This window comes from Columba livia, chromosome 1 (genome assembly GCF_036013475.1).
Source record: "Columba livia isolate bColLiv1 breed racing homer chromosome 1, bColLiv1.pat.W.v2, whole genome shotgun sequence".
Lineage (NCBI taxonomy): Eukaryota > Metazoa > Chordata > Aves > Columbiformes > Columbidae > Columba > Columba livia.
Window position 1 is genome coordinate 125,105,935 of NC_088602.1, and position 19,445 is coordinate 125,125,379.

General features: G+C 40.9%; 1 protein-coding gene across 1 annotated transcript in view; it reads left to right on the forward strand.

Moving 5' to 3' along the window:
* The first annotated feature begins 9,088 nt into the window (after positions 1 to 9,088).
* The window catches only part of CRYBG3 (crystallin beta-gamma domain containing 3), a 94,192-nt gene continuing 83,835 nt past the window's right edge, over positions 9,089 to 19,445 (forward strand). Inside the window, exon 1 of the mRNA XM_065076659.1 lies at positions 9,089 to 9,323. Coding sequence (XP_064932731.1) covers positions 9,199 to 9,323 — 125 coding nt within the window. The 5' untranslated portion in view covers positions 9,089 to 9,198. The remainder of the gene's footprint in view (positions 9,324 to 19,445) is intronic.

Genomic DNA, 19,445 nt, shown 5'->3' on the forward strand with positions numbered 1-19,445 from the left:
GACTCACAGGGGGGTGCAAGTTAATTCTCTGTGATTCAGGGGCCACCTTTGAAGATTTGGTTTTCTTGTTTAGCAAAAGAAGTGTAAATTTAGAAACTTCATGTCAGGCAGGTTTTTCTTAAATACAACTTTGTCTTTGGACATCAGTAAGTAGATTGTAGGCCTACCAAGATGTTTATTTGACCCAGTTTAGTTTACTGAAGAGTTGCCTAACAGGTCTCAGTAAAGGGAAGAAATCAAGGAAATTGGGATGCATGGAAGAATCTCATTTGGGCTGAAGTAGAGTCATAATAATGCTAAAAAATATTAAAGAGACCCAAGGTTCTTGAGGCTGAATGAAGTAACTGTGATCAATGCTGGAAGTGGATGCTTGGCAATACAGGTTGCCTAGTAAGGAAAGTGGTCCCGTCAAACTGCTGTTGTAGAGCACGATAGTTGGTGCTGAGGACCCGATGTCTCCACTCATTCTGCGTTTCCTTCAGCTGGACTCTTTTCTGCTCCACCCCAGACTGAAGGCCTCTTAATTGATGGAGCACATTGGGCATCCTCTGAGCTTTCCAGTTAGTTTCATCCCTAAAGAATTCAGGTTTGCATATTCCCAGCCTACTTTGTGATGGAAACAAAAGCACTGTCAGTGAGGATGATCTTTAAAGTACCCTTGTGACCTGAACTAACATGCTAGTGTGGGCACGCCTGTACAAACTTAAGAGTTTGTACAATCCCAAAGTTTTAAAACCATGGAGTTGAAACCATATAAAAGAATAGCAGAACTTGGCAAGAGGTCTCTAAGCACCAAAGTTCCCCAGGAATACTTCCAGTGAAGTATCTAGTAAATGTAGAAATTTACAGTACGGTCCAGTCAGAACTGGGAAAGTTTATTCCACAAATCAAGGATATAACCTTTAGACGGGGATTAAGTGGCAACACTTCCAATTTAGAGGAAATGGCATAATGTGAGTTGTGAAAAATAGGCAGTCATGAGTAAAATGAGTTAATATTGACTGTCAGGCATCGGTGCTGTTTCTGGCATTGTCTGTATTTATGATCACACAGGTTCAGTGGTGCTACTAAGGAAAAACTTTGCAATTTTTTTTTTTTACTTAAAATCTTACTCTGCAGGTAAATCTCTGTATGCTTTAATCTTATCCACCAACATTTATTAGCATAAACTGACTAGGGAAAACAGTGTCTAAAAATTGATGTAACAAGTAACAAATAGATTCAATGAACCAGAAAGTATGTTTTTTTCAATGTTAACATTATTCCAATATTATTTCCATTATTTCTTATTATATCAATGAATTACATAGAAGAAACTTGGTCCAAATATAACATCTTTGTATGTGAAGTGATTTTGGCCACCAGGTACATTCCTGCTTTAGAGTAGTAAGAATAGCTGAAGGGTTTCTTCTCAAGGGTAGAATATTTCTGCTGGAAAAGCTGCTGCTTTTCTGTTCTGTCACTTCCCCCTTGTCTCCACCCCTTTTGTTAGGGGACCTCTTACATTCTTAAGATAGTTTTTGAAGGGGAAGTGTTACCCTGTTCTGAAGTGCCTAGAACCCATTGATAATTGTCTAGTTTTTAAGTTTTCTGCTGAGGTTTAAATTAAGAGCAAGTTAATGCTCTAAAAAAATGTTGGCAGCAGTTTCAAAGGAGGCTGAATTGATCTGTAAACTAATCCAATCTAGTGGTTAGAAAGTATTGCTACTTACTAAAATTAAGTTTTGAGCCTTAGTATTTCTTTAATTGGTACCATTATAAAATAAGAACAATAAATTTTATATTAGAAAACAATTGCAGAATAGCCACTTCAGTGCTGATTTAGCAATATTAGCGTCTGTACAGACCTTTCGTGTTGTAGCATTATAGTTTCTGGAAATCAACAGACACATTTCCAAAATCAGCAAGTTTAGGTTGTACGAATATTTTTGAATATCAAATTTTGTTTTCCCTCATTTCATAACTGTTCAAGTGCTACTTAGTTCTCTGTCTATTCTGATATGTCGTGCAATCATTCAAAAAAGAATAAAACCCCCCTTTTATAGGTACTAAGTGCCATGCTTTCCTCAAGGTGACTGTGCTGCCATCATTTCAGGTAATGTATTATAATAAGTCATTGATTTATGCAGGGTGCAAAATATCTATGTGCTTTCTTCAAGGCTGTAGTAATGCCTAAGTTGTTAAATGAGTGACAGTTGATATGATGTTGGCATAATATGGAACAGAAGCAGTTTGATCAGTTCCTAATATAAATAAAAGTTTACAGCTTTATTCAGGGAATTGATTTAATGAAGAGATAATATGAACCTTTTTTTTTCAGCAGCAGTTCAGCACACCCTGAACAAAATTTAAGAAAACTGCACACTAAGTGCATCGTATATAATGCTGCCTTCCATTCTGGGGAAACCCCTTTAGTCTTATTACTCATATTTTATTGGACTAAAGCTGTGCATTACATCCAGAAAATATTTCTGAAGAACAGCATCAGATAAAACGACTGAGTTTCAGGCTTATATTCTCATTAGCACATGTTTCCTTATGATAGTGTTTATTTCACTGAAAAATATTTTCTTCTCTGACTTCAATAACAATGAGTGCTTGACTGAGGAAACCTATGGTTTATTCAGAATTTTTTTCTTGAGTATTAAGAGAAATCTTCTTTCCCCACTAAAGGTTCTGTTATGTTGGGCTTAAAAAAAAAGGGAGAGGGCAGGGTGCAGTTGTGCTGTTACTTGTCCAGCTAACTAGGCATAGTCTGACTAACAGTCACTTGCGTTCCTACAAATTTAGGCTTTAATATTTCTTTCTTACCAATTTTCTGTATGGTATACATACTGTTTACTGTTATGTGAAACTTGCATGCCAAGAATTAGACTATTTTTCTGTTTGTTCTGTAATAAGACTGAAGTATTTTCTGCCTATTTGGAATAACTTACAGATATAATTTGTATACATAAGAAAAGGTCATGTTGTTTTGTTTTGTTTTATTTTTGTGGTTTGTTTTTTTTTTTTTCTGTTTTTAATTTCTTTCTGGAAGCTTAAATGGAGAGGAAGACAAGTTGTTCCATGAAACCAGATGGGATTCTGCAACATTTTCAGCCAAAAGCTCTTATGATCCTGTTTGGCTCAAATCTGTAAGAATTCTGTTTGTTGGAGACTGGTGTACTTACAGTCATTTTTACATACAGAATGTTTTGCAGTGTATTTCTCTGGACACTGAAGATAATTTTTCCTTTTGGAATATATCAATGTATGTGTTTGAGATGAATGTGGTAAGGGTTTATTTTTTGATATACATATATATATGTATATACATATAACTATATAAAATAATTTTCAAATGCTTGAATAGTGTTTTAAAAAGGGCTCAGGTCACTGGGTTAAAAAATATTCTGTGTTGTGAAATCCAGCAGGACAGACAAAGGAGTGAAACTGGTGCGTCTCTGACAGTGTTTTGGAGTCAGTGGTTCTAGGAAGCCTTGGGGTCCAGGGACTACTTGTAAGAAATCTTTGAAAGGTAACTAAAAAAGGCACATCTGCTGTCCAGAGGCTTACATTTACGTTTTACGTAGGCTTGCACCACAATCCAAAACTGCTTAGTAATCTGCAGATTGAAAAATGTACTTGCGTGGAAATAGGGCAAGCATTCAGGATATTAGTAATTTGATTTGATATTTGAAAGCATGTAGATTTTTACAGAAATGCATATATTTCTTTATTTAACTAAAAATATGCTATTCAAAAGACATCCTAGATGGAAAAGTGTTAAATGATTTACAGTGCACAAGTTGCTGGTTATGTACTTCATGGATTTCCTTTATTTGCATGTAAGACACCTCCTTTCTAAAGCCCTTGCATTCTTCTGGACACTAAATTATTTGTGCTGCTTTTTACCATGTATGCAATATATGTTAGAAGTTGGATGAAATTAGCTTACCAAAGCACTTTGGTTAACCGTATTTTTTCTAGTAAGAGTATTGGAGAATAGACAGATCAGCTTCACAAAGCATAACCTGAAGCAGGATGGTTTTACAGAGACCTCCTCATATGAAATGGATACTTTCTTGAGCTCCAGTTAGGGTAGGGTGTTTTGCAATGGTTAGCATTGGTAAAAAGTACAAGTGAGCTTCATCTTTGTATTCACACAAGTGTAACTGATATGAGGTGCTATAAAAAAATGTCTTGAAACTCTTCCAGACAAGCTGTGCTAATCAGCTGAAAGTTATCAGTTATGTTGGAATTAATGAAAAGGACTTTGGTCCTCATCTAGAGTAGTTAAGTGCATACTGTACCACTGTAGTATGAGGCTTCTGAATGCTTTTTGTGCCATGGCCAAGTGCAACGAAAGCCTATTTTAAAAGAAGTTCTGTAGGTGTGTTGTTTATTTTGTTCTTTACAATTTGTTTCCTTTTTAGCACTTAGCTACTGGGTAGATGTAAATATCACAAATTATAGTGTGGAAAACAAATAGAGGAAGCCTTGAAAAAGCTGATTTAAAGATTTTAATTAGTACATTAAACTTTGGCCATAGGTGGCACAGTGTCTAAATCTTAGCCAAAATAATAAAGAACACAGTTACAGCTCTCAGTAACTGCAGTTAACACCATGAGTCATTTCCAGCTGTCTTCTCCAGACACGAAGGCATTTGAACAATAGCAGCTGACCCTGTGGCTCTCTTCTAAACCATTTTCACTAAATCAAATGGAGGAGGAACTGTGTGTTCACAGTTAAAGGATGAGGATTGCTGGAAGCTTTGCGGTGCATACTTTACAGCAGAAGGTCATAACTAGATAGAAAATATATTCTAGAAATCCTTTCTAACATGCTTCATCTGTATAATAGCATATTCAAGATCCAAACCTTCAGTTCTGTTGTTTGCCTTCATTTTAGAACAAACATAGAGATTTTAAAGTTGTCAGTATTTGTTTCAACATCTGGACAACTAACATTTTCAAAAATGTCTAGGAAATATTACATGATGAGTCCATTATGTGTATTCATTCACGGTTTCATGCTACCTGTTAGAAACCTTGCCATCATATATTACGTATCGGAAAGGAAAAAGATAGGTAAGGGACCATCAGTTATTAAAATACTATTGCTATTTGTGCCACATCAACCTGTAGATGTTCTGTAAGAGCTTAGAAAATGGGATTGCCTAGTAACAAGAAAAAGTAGCCAAGCCAGACAAAATATTTTTATAAATAAGTGCATTAGACATGTATGAAGCAGAAAACTGAACTGTGCTTTTGGTCAGCAGGGTTGTACCTCAAAACATGAGACATTTCTTACTGTAGCAGTCCAACAATGCAAACAGTTGGAGAATTTTTTTTTTTTTTCCATTTAATAGTGCTAAAATCTGCTTGCAGGGAAAATATTTAGTTTGGTGGTTTAAGAATACATTTTTCTCCTAGTCATGACTTCAGAAAAGTTCTAAAACTGGGTGTGAGAGGAGGGCTCTTCATAAACCAGTAGGATGAAAACTTCCTTTCATTTTTGGTATCCAAACAAAACAATAGATTTGACTCAAGATTTTGGAGACCCATAAAAGGGAGGAAATTCACAAAGCACTATTAAAATTTCACCATCTGCTCACTTTAAAGCAGTGAGGAGAAGGGGGAGGTTTCTCTTATGCATAACCATTATAATCTGAATTGCAGTAATGAGTGGATATGAAATAGGTACAGCACTTTCCCCTCATTTGAGATACTGATTCAAGTGGAACTCTGGGCAGAATGAAGTAGGAAAAAACATATTGAGAGCCGCAGCTAGATGTTTTCCTCTTCTGTGCCATTGTTTCCCTCTGCAACTGTGTTTTAAAGGTTTCTCACTGCCTTGGGCGATGCAATATTACCTCATATGGGCCACATGTGAGCACTCTAATCTGAGGCGGAAAGGAACCTGTTTCCCCCATCTGTTTTGGCGTGCATGTGTTGGTGCTGCTGTTCATGCTGACAGCTGTGTTAATATGCGAGGCCACCTGCCACATGGTAGATATTGCATCCTTGGGTAAAGGTCTGACTTTTCTCCCTTTGTGGAAGGTGTAGATGGCTAAAGCTGGGTTCCTGTTAGCAAGTCTGCCGGCAGTTCCCATTTAATTATTTTAAACTTGTCAAAATTACTATTAAGTCATGTGGTACTCAGTTACTCCAGGGAACGCAAAAAAAGTAATTATCTACCCTGGGCCACATTCATCTTTTATATTCATATAGTTTTACTAGTTTGATTGGAATTTACTTATGTGCCTCTGGTAGAAATGCCTTTTGGTACATTTCTGTATTTTCTGCTTTTACATGCAGTGAAGAAAAGAGAAACATATTTGAGTATAAAATGTTATTGTTTGGGATTAGCATTTCTGATTAGGTTGGCTCTTTGTTCTTGGACAAGCACACCCCTGGTAGTGCCTCCTGCTGCACTGTGGTGCCCCTCCGGGTGCTATTCTGGCAGAGTGTGGACAGATTTTGGATGCAGCTAGATGTTTTGACTGACTGTGTGTGCAAACCACTCACCATATTATACTTAAGTACATCCTGAGGTGGTTATGAGGATTAATGAATGTTTAAATCCTTTGAAGATACCGGATGCTTTATAAATGCTAATTATTATATCCAGGCTTGCTACAGCTTAGGGATTAGGCCTTACTCAGGCAATAGGTAAGGAATCTGTGAGATGTACATGGCAAAGATGAATTAAAAGAAATAAGTGTCACTGAGAGCCTAAGCTTCCCTGCAGCCTGTTTGTGCAGCCCTATTTAATTGCTTTTAATAAATTGCCACTCTTCTAATTTGGTTTTGGAGCCTTAATTACTTTTATTTGGTATGTCAGAGGGAGTGTCTCCTCTGTAATGTTCCATGGGGGCTGCTGTTACATTTTGTAGTTTTAACCCTGATTGTCATTTCCCTGAGAATGGGCTGCTCTGTGTAGGTACTCACAAAAAGTAGTTTCTTTTTTCTCTATACTGTTCTGGAATGAAACATTTAATATTTTAGTGTCAGTTTTGGGGCATCGGTGTGTGTGACTGAGATAATCATCTGCTTCTTGCCTGTACACTGAAAACTAGGCAGGATCTTGTTGTGTACTTAAGTGCTCATTCCCTGAATAAGGTTTGTGACTGGCAGTTACACGATAAGAAAGCTACTAGTCCCAGCTCAGACAGACTGGTAAAGATTTGAGTACAAATCCAATATCCACCTGTGTCTTTGTTTTGAAACTCCACGTGAAAGCTATGTAAGACCTGGACAATATGAGGGGAAGCTGTCTGTGCAATTCTGAAATATTTTGCTCATAGCTGAGGCAGTGGCAAGCAGACAGCAAAGTAGCCAGCGGTTTATTTCCAGGCTGGTTTATTGCTGTTGCTTTGCAGATGGGCCTAGGGTACCAGCTTCACATTTACCCCAAGCTGCAGCCACAGCAGGCTGATACTGTGGCACAGTGATAAACAATATGGGAAAAGAGGCTTTAGGTATTGAGGGGGTGATTCGAGGTGAATGAATGGAGAAGGATTTTACAGAAAAAAATAAGACAGCACTAGCACAGGTCACCCAGAGCTGTGGAGTCTCCATCCTTAGAGATATTAAAAAGATACAGCCCTGGGCAACCTGCTCCAGAAGGCCCTGCTTGAGGAGGGGGAAGTTGAACCAGGTGACCTTCCAAGGTCCCTTACAACCTCAGCCACTCGGTGATTCTGTGAGATGGCACGATGCAAAAAGCAATCAATAAAAAGGTGTGACATTTAGGCAGTCACAAAGAACAGCAGATGAGCAAGAAGAAAGTGTGGTTGTGTATTTTAAATGCTAGCCTCAAGGATAATCTGTTTTACCAGTAATTCACACTCAGTGAATCATTAAGTGCATCACTTCCATTTATAAAATGGAGATAATATTTATCACCAGGTTGTTGCAATGGCAAGGTCGTCTCTGTTGGTAGGCACAGTCTGATGTTAACTCAAGGGGTGCCACAGCCCTCAGAGAAAAATGAAGGTTTCAGTAGTAAAAAACAAACAAACAAACAAACAAACAAAAAAAAAAAAACACAATTAAAAAAACCACCAACAACAACAACAAAAAAACACAACCAAACACAATCACCAAAACACTCCAAAACAAACAAACAAACAAACAAATCAAACCCAACCAACCAACAACCCCAAACACAAAAAACACCACCACCAAACACAACTCCTTTCTAGGAAGAAATATTTTTAAAAGGTGGCAGAACCCCCTTCCTCCAAATCACTCGTTGTCAGCAAGGTCGGTCTAAACTGAACCCAAACTAAGCAAGGGAGTTGAGTGGTAGAACAGCCACAGTCCTGCTGCTGTGTACCTTCATCTGATGCAGATGTTTTACTGTGCTGACATGACAGACATATACGTTATGTGGCAGCCAGATGGTGCTTGGCCTAGGACAGTGCAAAGCTCGTTACTGGCTCTGCATTGACATGCATGTGTAGTAGGTCGGAGTTGGCACACGTAAGTTATCGTTGGTGTGTGCAGTCAGAAGTGGAAATTCTCAAAGCTGTCGGTCCTTTTTCTTACAGCGTTAATTTTCTCTTCTGATCTTTTATCTTTGTTCACACTAATTATGCCACGTTAATTAAAACAGAAAACAAACAACAACAAGGAAAAAAAAACACAACGCGAAACCCTACCCTCCCTCCACGGGAGGAGGCGGCAGGCAGCGTGCGGTGGTGGCACTCACTCCCTGTGGCCATCGCTTTCCTCCCCCAGCCCCGTGCTCACCCCAGGGCAAAAACCGCCTCCCCGCGCCTTTGCAGCCAGCGGAGCCAGTCCCGGATCTGCCTGCCCGAAAGGAAGGACGCTGCCGGAGCAGAGGCAGTGGTGAAACTCCTTCTCCTGCCCCAGCCTCCCCTCCGTGCCGCTGTTCCTGCAACCGCTCCCCGCCGGAGCCAGCCTGCCGCCTTCCCCGGGCGCAGCTTTTGTCCTTCCCGCCCCTCGCCCCTGGACCCTCCTTCCCGCCAACCCCGGGCCCTTCCCTTGCCGCCGCGGCCGCCCCGCCGGCGGGAAGGGGCGGGCGGGGGCGGAGCGGCGGCGGAGCGGCGGCTCCTCCCCGGGGGCGGGTGGTGGCCGCCCGCTTCGGAAGAGAAGGGAGGTGTTTGCCGCCGCCGCGGGGACTTGGTGCCGGGTGGCTGCTGGCTGCGGCTCCCGTCCCATCAGTGTCCCGTTCGGGACGGCAGCGGAGATGTCCGGCGGGGGCAGCCGGCGGCGGGCCGGCCCCTCCTGGCACAGCACCTTCTCCCGCTTCTTCGTCAGGAGCTCACCCGGCGAGGTGGCAGCGGCGCCGGGGCGGCCGGCGGGCGCGAACAGGTACGTGGGGGACCGGACCACACCGGTGCGGCGCGGTCGGGCGCCCGCTGCCGTCTTTCGCCCTGTCCCACCTGCCCCCGGCAGGGGAGAGCCATGAGGGACGTGGGACCGTGCCGGACATGGTGCGACACCGGTGGGTGAGGGAGGGCGAAGGAGCGGGTGTGTTGGCGGCGGGGAGGCCCGGGCCGGACGTCCCGCCGGGGCTGCGGCCGCGGCGCTGAGGTGCCGCCAGGCGCCTCGGCCGGTCGTGGGCCTGGCGCGGCCGCTCTGCGCTCCGGGGAGAGCAGCGGCCCCAAGCCGGGGCGGCGGCTTGTCACACGGAGTTTGGAACCGGGGGCGTGTGTGTGTGTGGGAAGGGGGGGATGTTCCGATTGCTGACACGGTCGGAGCGGGTGGTGTCGGTGGTGATGCGTTTAACGCGGCGGTGCGGTGCGGAGCAGGTCCCCGCCTTGGCGCTGGGGCGGCGGGACGTGAAGGGGTTGTTGCTGCGTCTCTGCCCGGCCCTCGGGTGAGCGCCGGCGCTCCGCGAACCCGCTTTCCCCGGCCTGGCGGAGTTCAGCTGCAGTCGGTCAGACGGCGGAGCGCTGTGTGGAAGACGCGTTAGCGATGGATAAGGCGGCTCCGGGGCTGCTGCCCTGCCCTGGTCAGGGCGGTGGGGCTGTCTCAGCCTGTTCCTCGTGTTGCAGCCCCTTCCTTGGAAACTGAAAGCAGAAAGCCTGTGAGGGGGTTGGCTTCTTCGTTTGTTTGTTTTTTTCTTTTCAGTTTTGACACTCGGTGTTTTCTTTTGGCTTGGTGTAAATCAGATGTTAATGCAATATAAATATTACTGATGTGTCTAAGTTTCAATGCAAAATCTGTGGTTTATGGAAACCTGGTTATTAATAGTTCTTTTTTAGTGCAGGGAGATGTTACAAGATGAAAATGTTTGGAAACTTCTTGTGTATTTGTTCCTCTTCCTTTTTTTTTTTTTTTTTTTTTTTTTTTTGGTCTAGTGGCTGATTTCTGTGTATACATAGGAAAGAAGCACAGATAAAGTTTCCTTCAGATTCTCACGCAGCCTAATATTTGCCCTAGTTGAGCAACTGAGTGGGCCTTATTTCCTCAGGTGTAGTATTTATTTTTTAATTTATCATGTTGCTCTTAATTTTTGAGACATTCTTGATACTGCGCAGGTTCATGTTTAAAATGGAAGAGAAGTCAGTACAGCTTAATCAGGTAGATAGTGGATATCACAGTAGTTCTTTCAGTGAAAAACTTTAGGATCTTGTGCTGTATGTTCTCAGCAATCATGAAAAATCCAAAGTGTATTGCTGTCTTATACTGTTCATCTCAACTGGTCTCATAAATGCACCATGAAGGCTTTTACTTTTTGGGGGTTTGTTTTACTGTAAGCATTTGACACACCAGTGCATCACCAAATATCCACCAGCCTTTTATGAGCATGGAACATTGCTTTTTATTTCCTGGAAAAAAAATAAAATCAGGAGCAAGGCTGCCGAAGCAAGAGCATCTTTACAGTTGCAGGAGTATCGTGACTGTAATGTCTGACAGGGAGAATTAATATATAGGAGAAGGAAAAGGCTTGCATCTGTCTGGAGACCTGAAGAGGCAATAGGAGAGGCTTCACCAGACGCTTCCTTGCCAGCTCCCCACGGCTGTGGTTTGGAATAAACAAAAAAGCATAGCGGTCACCTTGTTAAGGAGGAGGGTGATGCTAGTTCAGTGGTTTGTGCATTAAATGACCTACCTATCTGTAGGTAGCACTCACGGTAGACCTGTGCCACTTAAATTGGGGCTGGAGACTGTTATCGTTATCTAAATCACAGTTTCATTTCCTGCAGCCAAGAGCTTTTCCTTTATTAGGAAGCTGGGACAGTCCATGTAGATGTGAAACAGCTCGGGCTTCTTGGCCTTGTTCTCGAACTCCTGGCACGGTTAGCTGCAGGGCGGTAACCACAATTCTGCTCTGGAGTGGGAGAAACCAAAAACCCTCTGCTCTGAAGAGTCTAATTTGGTATGTTAAGGAGCTTTTTTTGTTGCGCTGGGTTGTGGCGTGGCACGTTAGTCAGGAATGCTGATGTTCTCGTCTTTGGTTTCCACCGGTAGCCTTCTTCACAGATGAGCGTAATTGCATACATTGAACAGCGCTGGGCTGGGATGAGTGCCACAGGTTTGCTCGTCATGTTTATTTAGTGAGCTTGGCTGTGTAGAAAAATGGATCGCTGAACAAAGCGTGTGCATGGGGAGGGGGGGGGCCAAGGCTGCTTTGTATGTTTATTATTAAGGTGTGGAGTACATGAGGCAAGTTGGGGAATACGTCTTCTGTGAAGTGTTATGAGAAATGTATACACCAGCACGGTTTAAATTTCCTGTTCAGATTAACCAGATCAAATCCGAAATACATAAAAAGAAACTTTTGTGTGCAGATATTTTACTTAGGACAGGGTTTCAGAAAAGCAGGACACCTAAGTAAAGGGGGCAGAAGAAGGAGCAGTATGTTGTGCAGGGCCAAATATATCCCTGGTATATCTGTGTTGAACTCTGGAGACACACATCATGCTTAATGCTTGTGCAGAATGCGATGGCATCCTAAATTTTAAAAATGTGCAGAAATAAGACTACGTATGTCCAAAAGTCATTCTCCGTCTGCTTCTGCAAGTTTGGGAGCAGCAGCTGGGTGGAAGCCCCCAGCTTCCCTTTTCCCTTTTCCCTTTTCCCTTTTCCCTTTTCCCTTTTCCCTTTTCCCTTTTCCCTTTTCCCTTTTCCCTTTTCCCTTTTCCGCCTCTCAGCTCAGTGGGGTGTGGAGCTCTTCACCCTTTCTTGCTCCAGGCACCTTGTTCAGGCTTAGCTTTGGAAAACCAAAACCCAAACCTACCGTGGCCCTGGTTTAGAATAGGAGGAAGGAGAGGAAGGAATTACACTGTTTGTTAATCAGTGTCTTAGACTCTTCTGAGAACCTCATTTGATGAAGAGCTTATATTAATAACTTGCCCTCACAGCAATTTGTAGCTTCGATGAACATGAGAATTGCTGCAGGCTTGCTTGCTTGTGGAAAAAATAACCCACGCAGATTAGTTGTGAGTTTCGTGGCAGCAAAAAGCACAGCACATGTGTAAAAGGGCTTGTTTTTTATATAAAATGTAGGCAAATGTGTGGTATCTCCCACCAAACGCTTGCCTGCATAAGTGTGTTCTTCAGAGTCGAGGCTGCTTTGAATGAGGGCTTTGGTGCTTTTCATTTAATTCTTTATCATTAACTTCTATCTAAGGTAGTCATTACGCTCTACTCTGTTATTTGCTATTTGCAATAATACAAAATTGGTTATTTGTTACCGTGGTGTTTGTCCCGGAGCAGTCTAAATCTCCAGGGTGAAAAAAAAAAAATCCCATTGAATTTTCACTATTCTAATGAGAGTCTGATTAATTTTTTATTTTATTTTATTTTATTTTTTAAATACATGTTTCTGTAGTCCATCTGAATGAAGATGCAGCTTTTAGAGTGTAAGTAAGTCCACTGTGGATTCTTTCAGAAATACGCAGCTTCCATGGCTGAGCAATTGTTGTGTTGCAAGTAAACATGACTTTTCAGGTCATGTTAGAAGCTGCCAAAGAGGTGTGACAATTTTCACTGATCGCTTTAACCCAGAGCTACCCTCAACTTCTCGTTTAAACTATGGGCGTATTTTATTAGTTATTCTGTATATTGTTTAGCAGGTTCATTTCAGGTTTATCTTTTTTCCCTCCAAGTGCTGTTGGTTGGTTGGTTGGTCAATTAACTACCAGTGTAAGTGGGCATTTGTGGGGTTTGTCCAGATGTTCCTTCTGCATCGCTGAAGTGTACCAGAGACATCAAACAGGGAAGAGCAATCTTTTGTTTTGTTTTAGAGGGCTTTATTGCTTGTTTTTTTGTTGTGTTTTCTCCCCCCCCCCCCCTTTTTTTTTTTTCCCAGGCTGAGATTATTGTTCTGTTAATCCATTAGTTTCTAACTAAGAGCTTTCAGAGATGGAAGAACTTTGTTTGTTCTGCCTGAGGAGAGATCAGAGAGTCTCTTTCTTCCTCGGGGATTGCCAGTCATTGTTGCTGTTTACAAAGAACATGTATTCTTGTCCCTGTAAAAAGGGTGCATTTGGGGACTGCTGGTAATTGATTGAAAGGGGAGTAATACGTTTTAAACCTATTTTTTCTGAAGTTGCTACCTCTTGGCTGGTTTTGATTCAGATACCGTTAGCATCTTTGAAGAAATCCATTGTTTGCTGGAAGAATCAGTTTCTGCTTTCTAATAAAGAAACTTTTTCTTTCAAATGGCAGAGCAGGATTTGTTGTTGTTGTTAAATTTTAACTCACTTGTGAGTGTACGTCAGGGATGCCTGTGGAACCATCAAGGGGAATACTCCAACCACACAGAAGAATTCAAATAAGGCTTATCTAAGCAAGGTGGATTATGAAAATTTTTTGTTGACTTGTTATTTTGGGGTTTTGGTGTTTTTGTTTCTTTTTGCTTCTTGGATTTTTCTATTATGACTTTTATTGCAGGGTAATTCAAAATAGTAATAAAGGCCTTGATTCAGCAGAATACCAGCTTCGTTGCCTGTAATTAAATAGGTAAATAGTTCTGTGCACTATAATGGAACTGCTTGTTTGATTAGAATTAGGTACATACCTATAGACATCTCATGGGGCTGAGACCAGAAGGAGCAAGCCCAGCATTTAGCCATGTATGGATGAGACATTCATTTAGCCATGTATGGATGAGACATTTCGTAAAGGAAATGTTACTAGAGTGTTAATTATAATGGTAATTCTTGGAAGAAACAAAGGAAAATATTTTTTTTTCCACTATTTTAAATGTTAACAGCACTGTCTTCTTTCCAAGTATTGGCATAAGTGCTAGAGTTAATACAAAAATATTTCCAGAACAGCTACGGGTCTTTGGTTTCAAAGAACAATTTTGCAAAGATGAAAACTCCTAAGTCGTCTTCTCTGATGAAGAAAAGGCTCATAGGTGGAAAAAAGGGACACTCACGCACACACACATAAAAATATTTCAGAGATATGTTACTGTGGGGATTGTATTTCTGATTATTGAAACATCTTAAACAGATGGAAACCCAACTGCTGCTTTTATTTTCTGAGGGGTATTTGGATTTCATATGACTCAGTATATACTATTATACTTCCAGAAAGTAGCACAGCACTATGTTGCTTAGGCTTTCCAGGGGATATTAATACATCTTTTTTTTTCCTGGTATTTTAATTTCTAGGATAATTTTTATAGATTCTAACCAACTTTGAATTATCACATTTGAAGACTTTTAAGATCAGAAACATGGGTTTCCTTAGTCATTTCAGTTTCTCATATCAATTTTGCAACATGAAACACAGCCTCTAATTTTGTTGTGTTAATGTGATTTCGTGACTTGCCTTATTTTGAAGCAGAGTCTTGGTTTTTCAGTGTTCCAGTGTTTCTTAAGTTGCTGAAATATTTTACTGAAGGCAGTATATCTGCTTAAGCAGCGTGGAGGTCTTGGGGCCTCAGTGTATGAACGCTGTGGATCTGCTCTTCACCTGTGGGCAGTGCTGTGTATGGAAAAATGGAGGAGGAAGTATTTCTTTTAAACGCACGAAGACCAAATGCAGAAAGAATTGCAGTGACAACAGACTTTTTAAAGTCGTCAATTAAATTTGATGGCTAAATTTGTAGCGTTTATTTTGGTTGAATGGAAAATGCGTGCTTTCAGCACAAAGGGGGAAACCTTAATAATGACTGGAAATTGTCTGTAGGATAGTTCCCAGTGTTTATTTTGTGAGTAAAAAAATGGGAGAACTGGAGAAGTATTTTATTGTGTTGAACTTGTAGCCTTGTGTGCCTCTTCCAAGAGTTTTCCACTTCAGCCTGGCTAGAAGAACTCACTGCATTTTACTGGTGACGCCAGTCTCCCGTGCTTGTTTTTTCCTGAGTGCTTTTTCTTAATGACATCTTTTAAAAGTTCTGTTATGCTCTGCTTATTGGGAGGACAGCAGTTGCTGCTGCTTTGAAGCTTTACTGGATTATTTTTTTTAATATCTCTTATTTTCATGCCATTTGTAAGTACTCTTGTTGATCCTCAACCCTGCAAATGTGCCATTTGAAAACAGTTGTATAATGGGTTGTCTATTCCATTACCTAGTAATTCAATAATTTTAACCTTAATAAACTTAAATAATTTATAAATCTCTTTCTGATATTGTACCAAGTTTATGTGCTAGTGGCCAGTAACATTTATTTCATAGGAATGTTGGAAACCTAAACAGACTGGCAAATATAGAACAGATTCTACATTAATGTTGGTTACTATGCTTGACAGATGCCAGAAGAAAAACCTTGATGTAATCTGGTATAATCCTACTGTCCAATATTGAAGTAGGCTCCACTCAGAAACATTTATATTTCTTTCCCCTAGCCTTTGTATGGCTGTTCAATTCCCTCACATGTAAAACAGATTAAGTTATTCAGCAAGGGTGATCATGGGCCGTCATACTTATTTCACTTAGTTCTAGCCTTTAAACTTAAAGGTACATGTTCAGTGTAAAGACATGGTTTGGTTCTTGCATTTTTCATGTACGTTATCATTGTAAAGTGTGGCATATCTGTGATTTTATACCATTTTATTTTCCATTATGTTTTAGTTGCTTTTTGAAAGAGGATTAAAAAAAAAAAAAATCTCTGTTTTATACTAACATATGCTGTTTAGGTCACATAGTCTATGTGACACAGTGCTGCTAATGCAGAAAATGAAGCTGACCTAGCTTTGCTACACAAGCAAAGAACAGTATGTAAATAAGCAGCATAAACAGGTCTGAGAGGAAAAATTGTTTCAGTTAAAACAATCTGCATTGCTTAATGCTGTCTGTAATCAAACCAGTTTCGAAGTGGGATCGTTTAATTGAATATAATACATTCTGTGCTATTCCAACACTTAAATTAATCAGCTGATTGTAACACCTCTTGCATTGCCTAAGGTCCTGCCTCCCCCTCCTTCTGGTTCCATTTTCTCCTTCTTTACCTTTCTCTGCTTTCTGTTAGTTTTCCTCCAGTTCCCTTTGTATTTATTTTAAAAGGCATAGCAGCTTTGCTTTCCTTTAACCCTCTAATTTCAAACTAACTTGTTTTTATAATTTCCATTTAACTTAATGTCTCTACTGCTCCTTCGCTATGTGTGTGGCCTAAGCTTAAGCACAGAAATGAGAGCCAGAAACTTCACATACAAATTTCTGTGCAAACACTCCCTCTCTCTCTAAGACAAGCCCCGACAGCCTTGCCGGAGACTAGGAGAAGACTTTGTCACTGCTACTACCATTTGGTTTCCCAGGAACAGTGGTAGCCTCAGGAATCTTGCTGAAAAGTTGGATGTTTTTTTTTCATTTTGAAGCTTTTCAGAAAAGGAAATAATCTGTTTTGGGGCAAAGGGGAGTGGAGGAAAGAGCTCTTTATTCATTACTATTTTCTGTTAAAATACTGATGTATTTAAACTGTCCTTTGATGCAGAAGGAAGGTTTTGGGCATGTTCATAAATTTCATCTACAAATTTAAGATGCATCTTGTTGCCACTGGGCTTTAAAGTTTTCCTTTCATTTTCATTTAACAAATGTTTAGCGTACCCTTGCTCATGTCATTCAACATCCATGCCAAAAGTTTGACTCTTAAGAAATTGTCTGACTTGTCTTTGTAGATCAGCTTCTGATAGTTCTCCTGACCGCGCAGCGCATGAATGGCTTCACAAATGTGACATTAGAGTAAAGTGTTGGTATTTTACTTTTAAGTGTGTTGTATTCGGTCAGACTAAAGGGGAAGCATTGAAAAGTTGATTTAGAAAGGCTCCTGAGAAGTTAATAAATGTGATGTTGATCCTAGCATCAGTGGAGCATGGGAATGTTAAGCTCAGTTTTGTTTATGAGATTACAGCTTAAGTTGACAAACTGCTGAAATACTTCCTTAGACTCTTTTAAGGCATCTGACTTGGTGCTGGTGCTCCAATTAAAATACTTTTAAGTGTAACGACAGTGGACTAAGAATCAACATACAGAGGGATATAAAAAGACCAGATGTGCAAAATAATTTTCTACTTGATATACTTGAAGAAAATGAAAAGTATGTATTTTTGAATCAATTTATTTAATATATTCACTAATAATTTGAAAGAGGACAAACCTGTAGCCTGTGAAGCTTGCAGATAAGTAGAGTGAAAAGTATGGGCATCGCCATGTAGATGACAACCAAGCTGACCAAGTTGCCATGGTAGACAATCAGCTGAACATGAGCAGCCAAAGCAAAGTGGCGGCTTGGAGAGAAAACATAATTCTTAGATGTATAAATATCAAAGTATGTGTATTCTGTGAATGAACTTTGCTTACTAGAGTACTGAATCTAGTTGTGGTGTCCACAATTCGTTATGAAAAAGATGCTGACAAAATAAAAAAGGGCTCTGAGAAGAGCTTTAGAACAATTTGATGTCTGGAAAACCTCCCTCACAGGATAAAATTAAGTAGCTCAATAGTGTTTAGTTTGTCTAAGAGAAGGTTTTGAAATGACAGGGTTACAGCTTGAGGAATGACTCTGCCTCAAGTTATATAACTGCAAGGGAAATGAGAGTTAAGTGTTTCATGTCATAGAAGACCTGTGACTTGAAGAGGATATTTGAAGCCAAGGCCTTTGTAATCTGTCCCACATAGAGGAAGGTTGATCCTGTATCTGAGAGATGAGGCTTGACAAATCGGACTAGTAAACCTAATTTGAAGTAATGAATTTAATAGCAGTTACATGGAAAAGTCTTATTTATAAATGTGGTAGATTTTCCATTGCTTGATGGTTTTTAATCAAAACTCCTGTCTTTTGGTCAGGTATTAAAGGATTGACACAGGTCGCCCTTGTGGAAATTCCATAATCTAGATGATGGAGAAGGCCAGCTTCAGTAGTCATGAGGGTCTGTAGAGCAACTGGTATATATAGAAATAATATTACTCAAAAGGTCTGAATTTTTAGCAGTCATCTTTTTAATTACCACTTGGAAGGCGGAATAGAGAAAAAACCAATACTAGCTAACCTGTGGCTCTTTTCACATGTATGATGAAAACTTCCTAACTACTACTGGTCTGTGGATGTGGTTTGAGAATGCCTGTAATGTGCTGAAACTTCATGGAGATTTTGGTCTTCCACATCTGTATTTGATAGTATTATTAGACTCATGGTTTTCTGTTCATTCACATTCTTCAGGGAGACTCTCACATGGATGGATTTTAAAGTACTTGGGGTTACTAGTGGATGAAAGATTGGACATGAGCTGGCAATGTGCGATCACATCCCAGGCCAATTGTATCTTGGGCAGCATCAACAGTAGCGTGGCCAGCAGGTCAAGGGATGTGATTCTGCCCCTTAGCTCTGCTCTGGTGAGACCCCACCTGGAGTCCTGTGTCCATTTCTGGAGCCTCAGTACAGGAAAGACATGGACCTGTTGGAGAGGGGCCAGAAGAGGCCACAAACATCATCAGAGGGCTGGAACAACTCTGTTGTGAGGACAGACTGAGAGAGTTGGGCTTGTTGAGCCTGGAGAAGAGAGAGCTCTGGGGAGATCCTACTGTGGCCTTTGAGTGCTTAAAAGGCACCTGTAACAAAGATGGGGACAGACTTTTTAACAGGGCCTGCTGTGATAGAACAAGGGGTAGTGGTTTTAAGTTAAAGAGGAGAGATTTCAGGCTGGACATGAGGAAGAAATGTTTTACGATGAGGGTGGTGAAACACTGTCCCAGGTTGCCCAGAGAGGTGTTAGATGCCCCATCCCTAGAGACATTCCAGGCCAGGCTGGATGGGGCTCTGAGCAACCTGATCTAGTTGAAGATGTCCCTGCTCATTGCAGGGGGATTGGACTAGATGACCTTTGAAGGTCCTTTCCAACCCAAACTATTCTATGAAAAATCATCACATTAAATAGCTAAATGGTTTCTGAGTTAATCTGAAGATAAGTTAAAAACAATAATGCTAGCCTAATGCAGTAGCAAAGAGGGTTTGAGTATCTAGGGAGTCATCTGTCCATGAAGAGGGAGAAAGAGAGATGACATCTGAACCGCATGAGAAGTAAATGCTGGAGC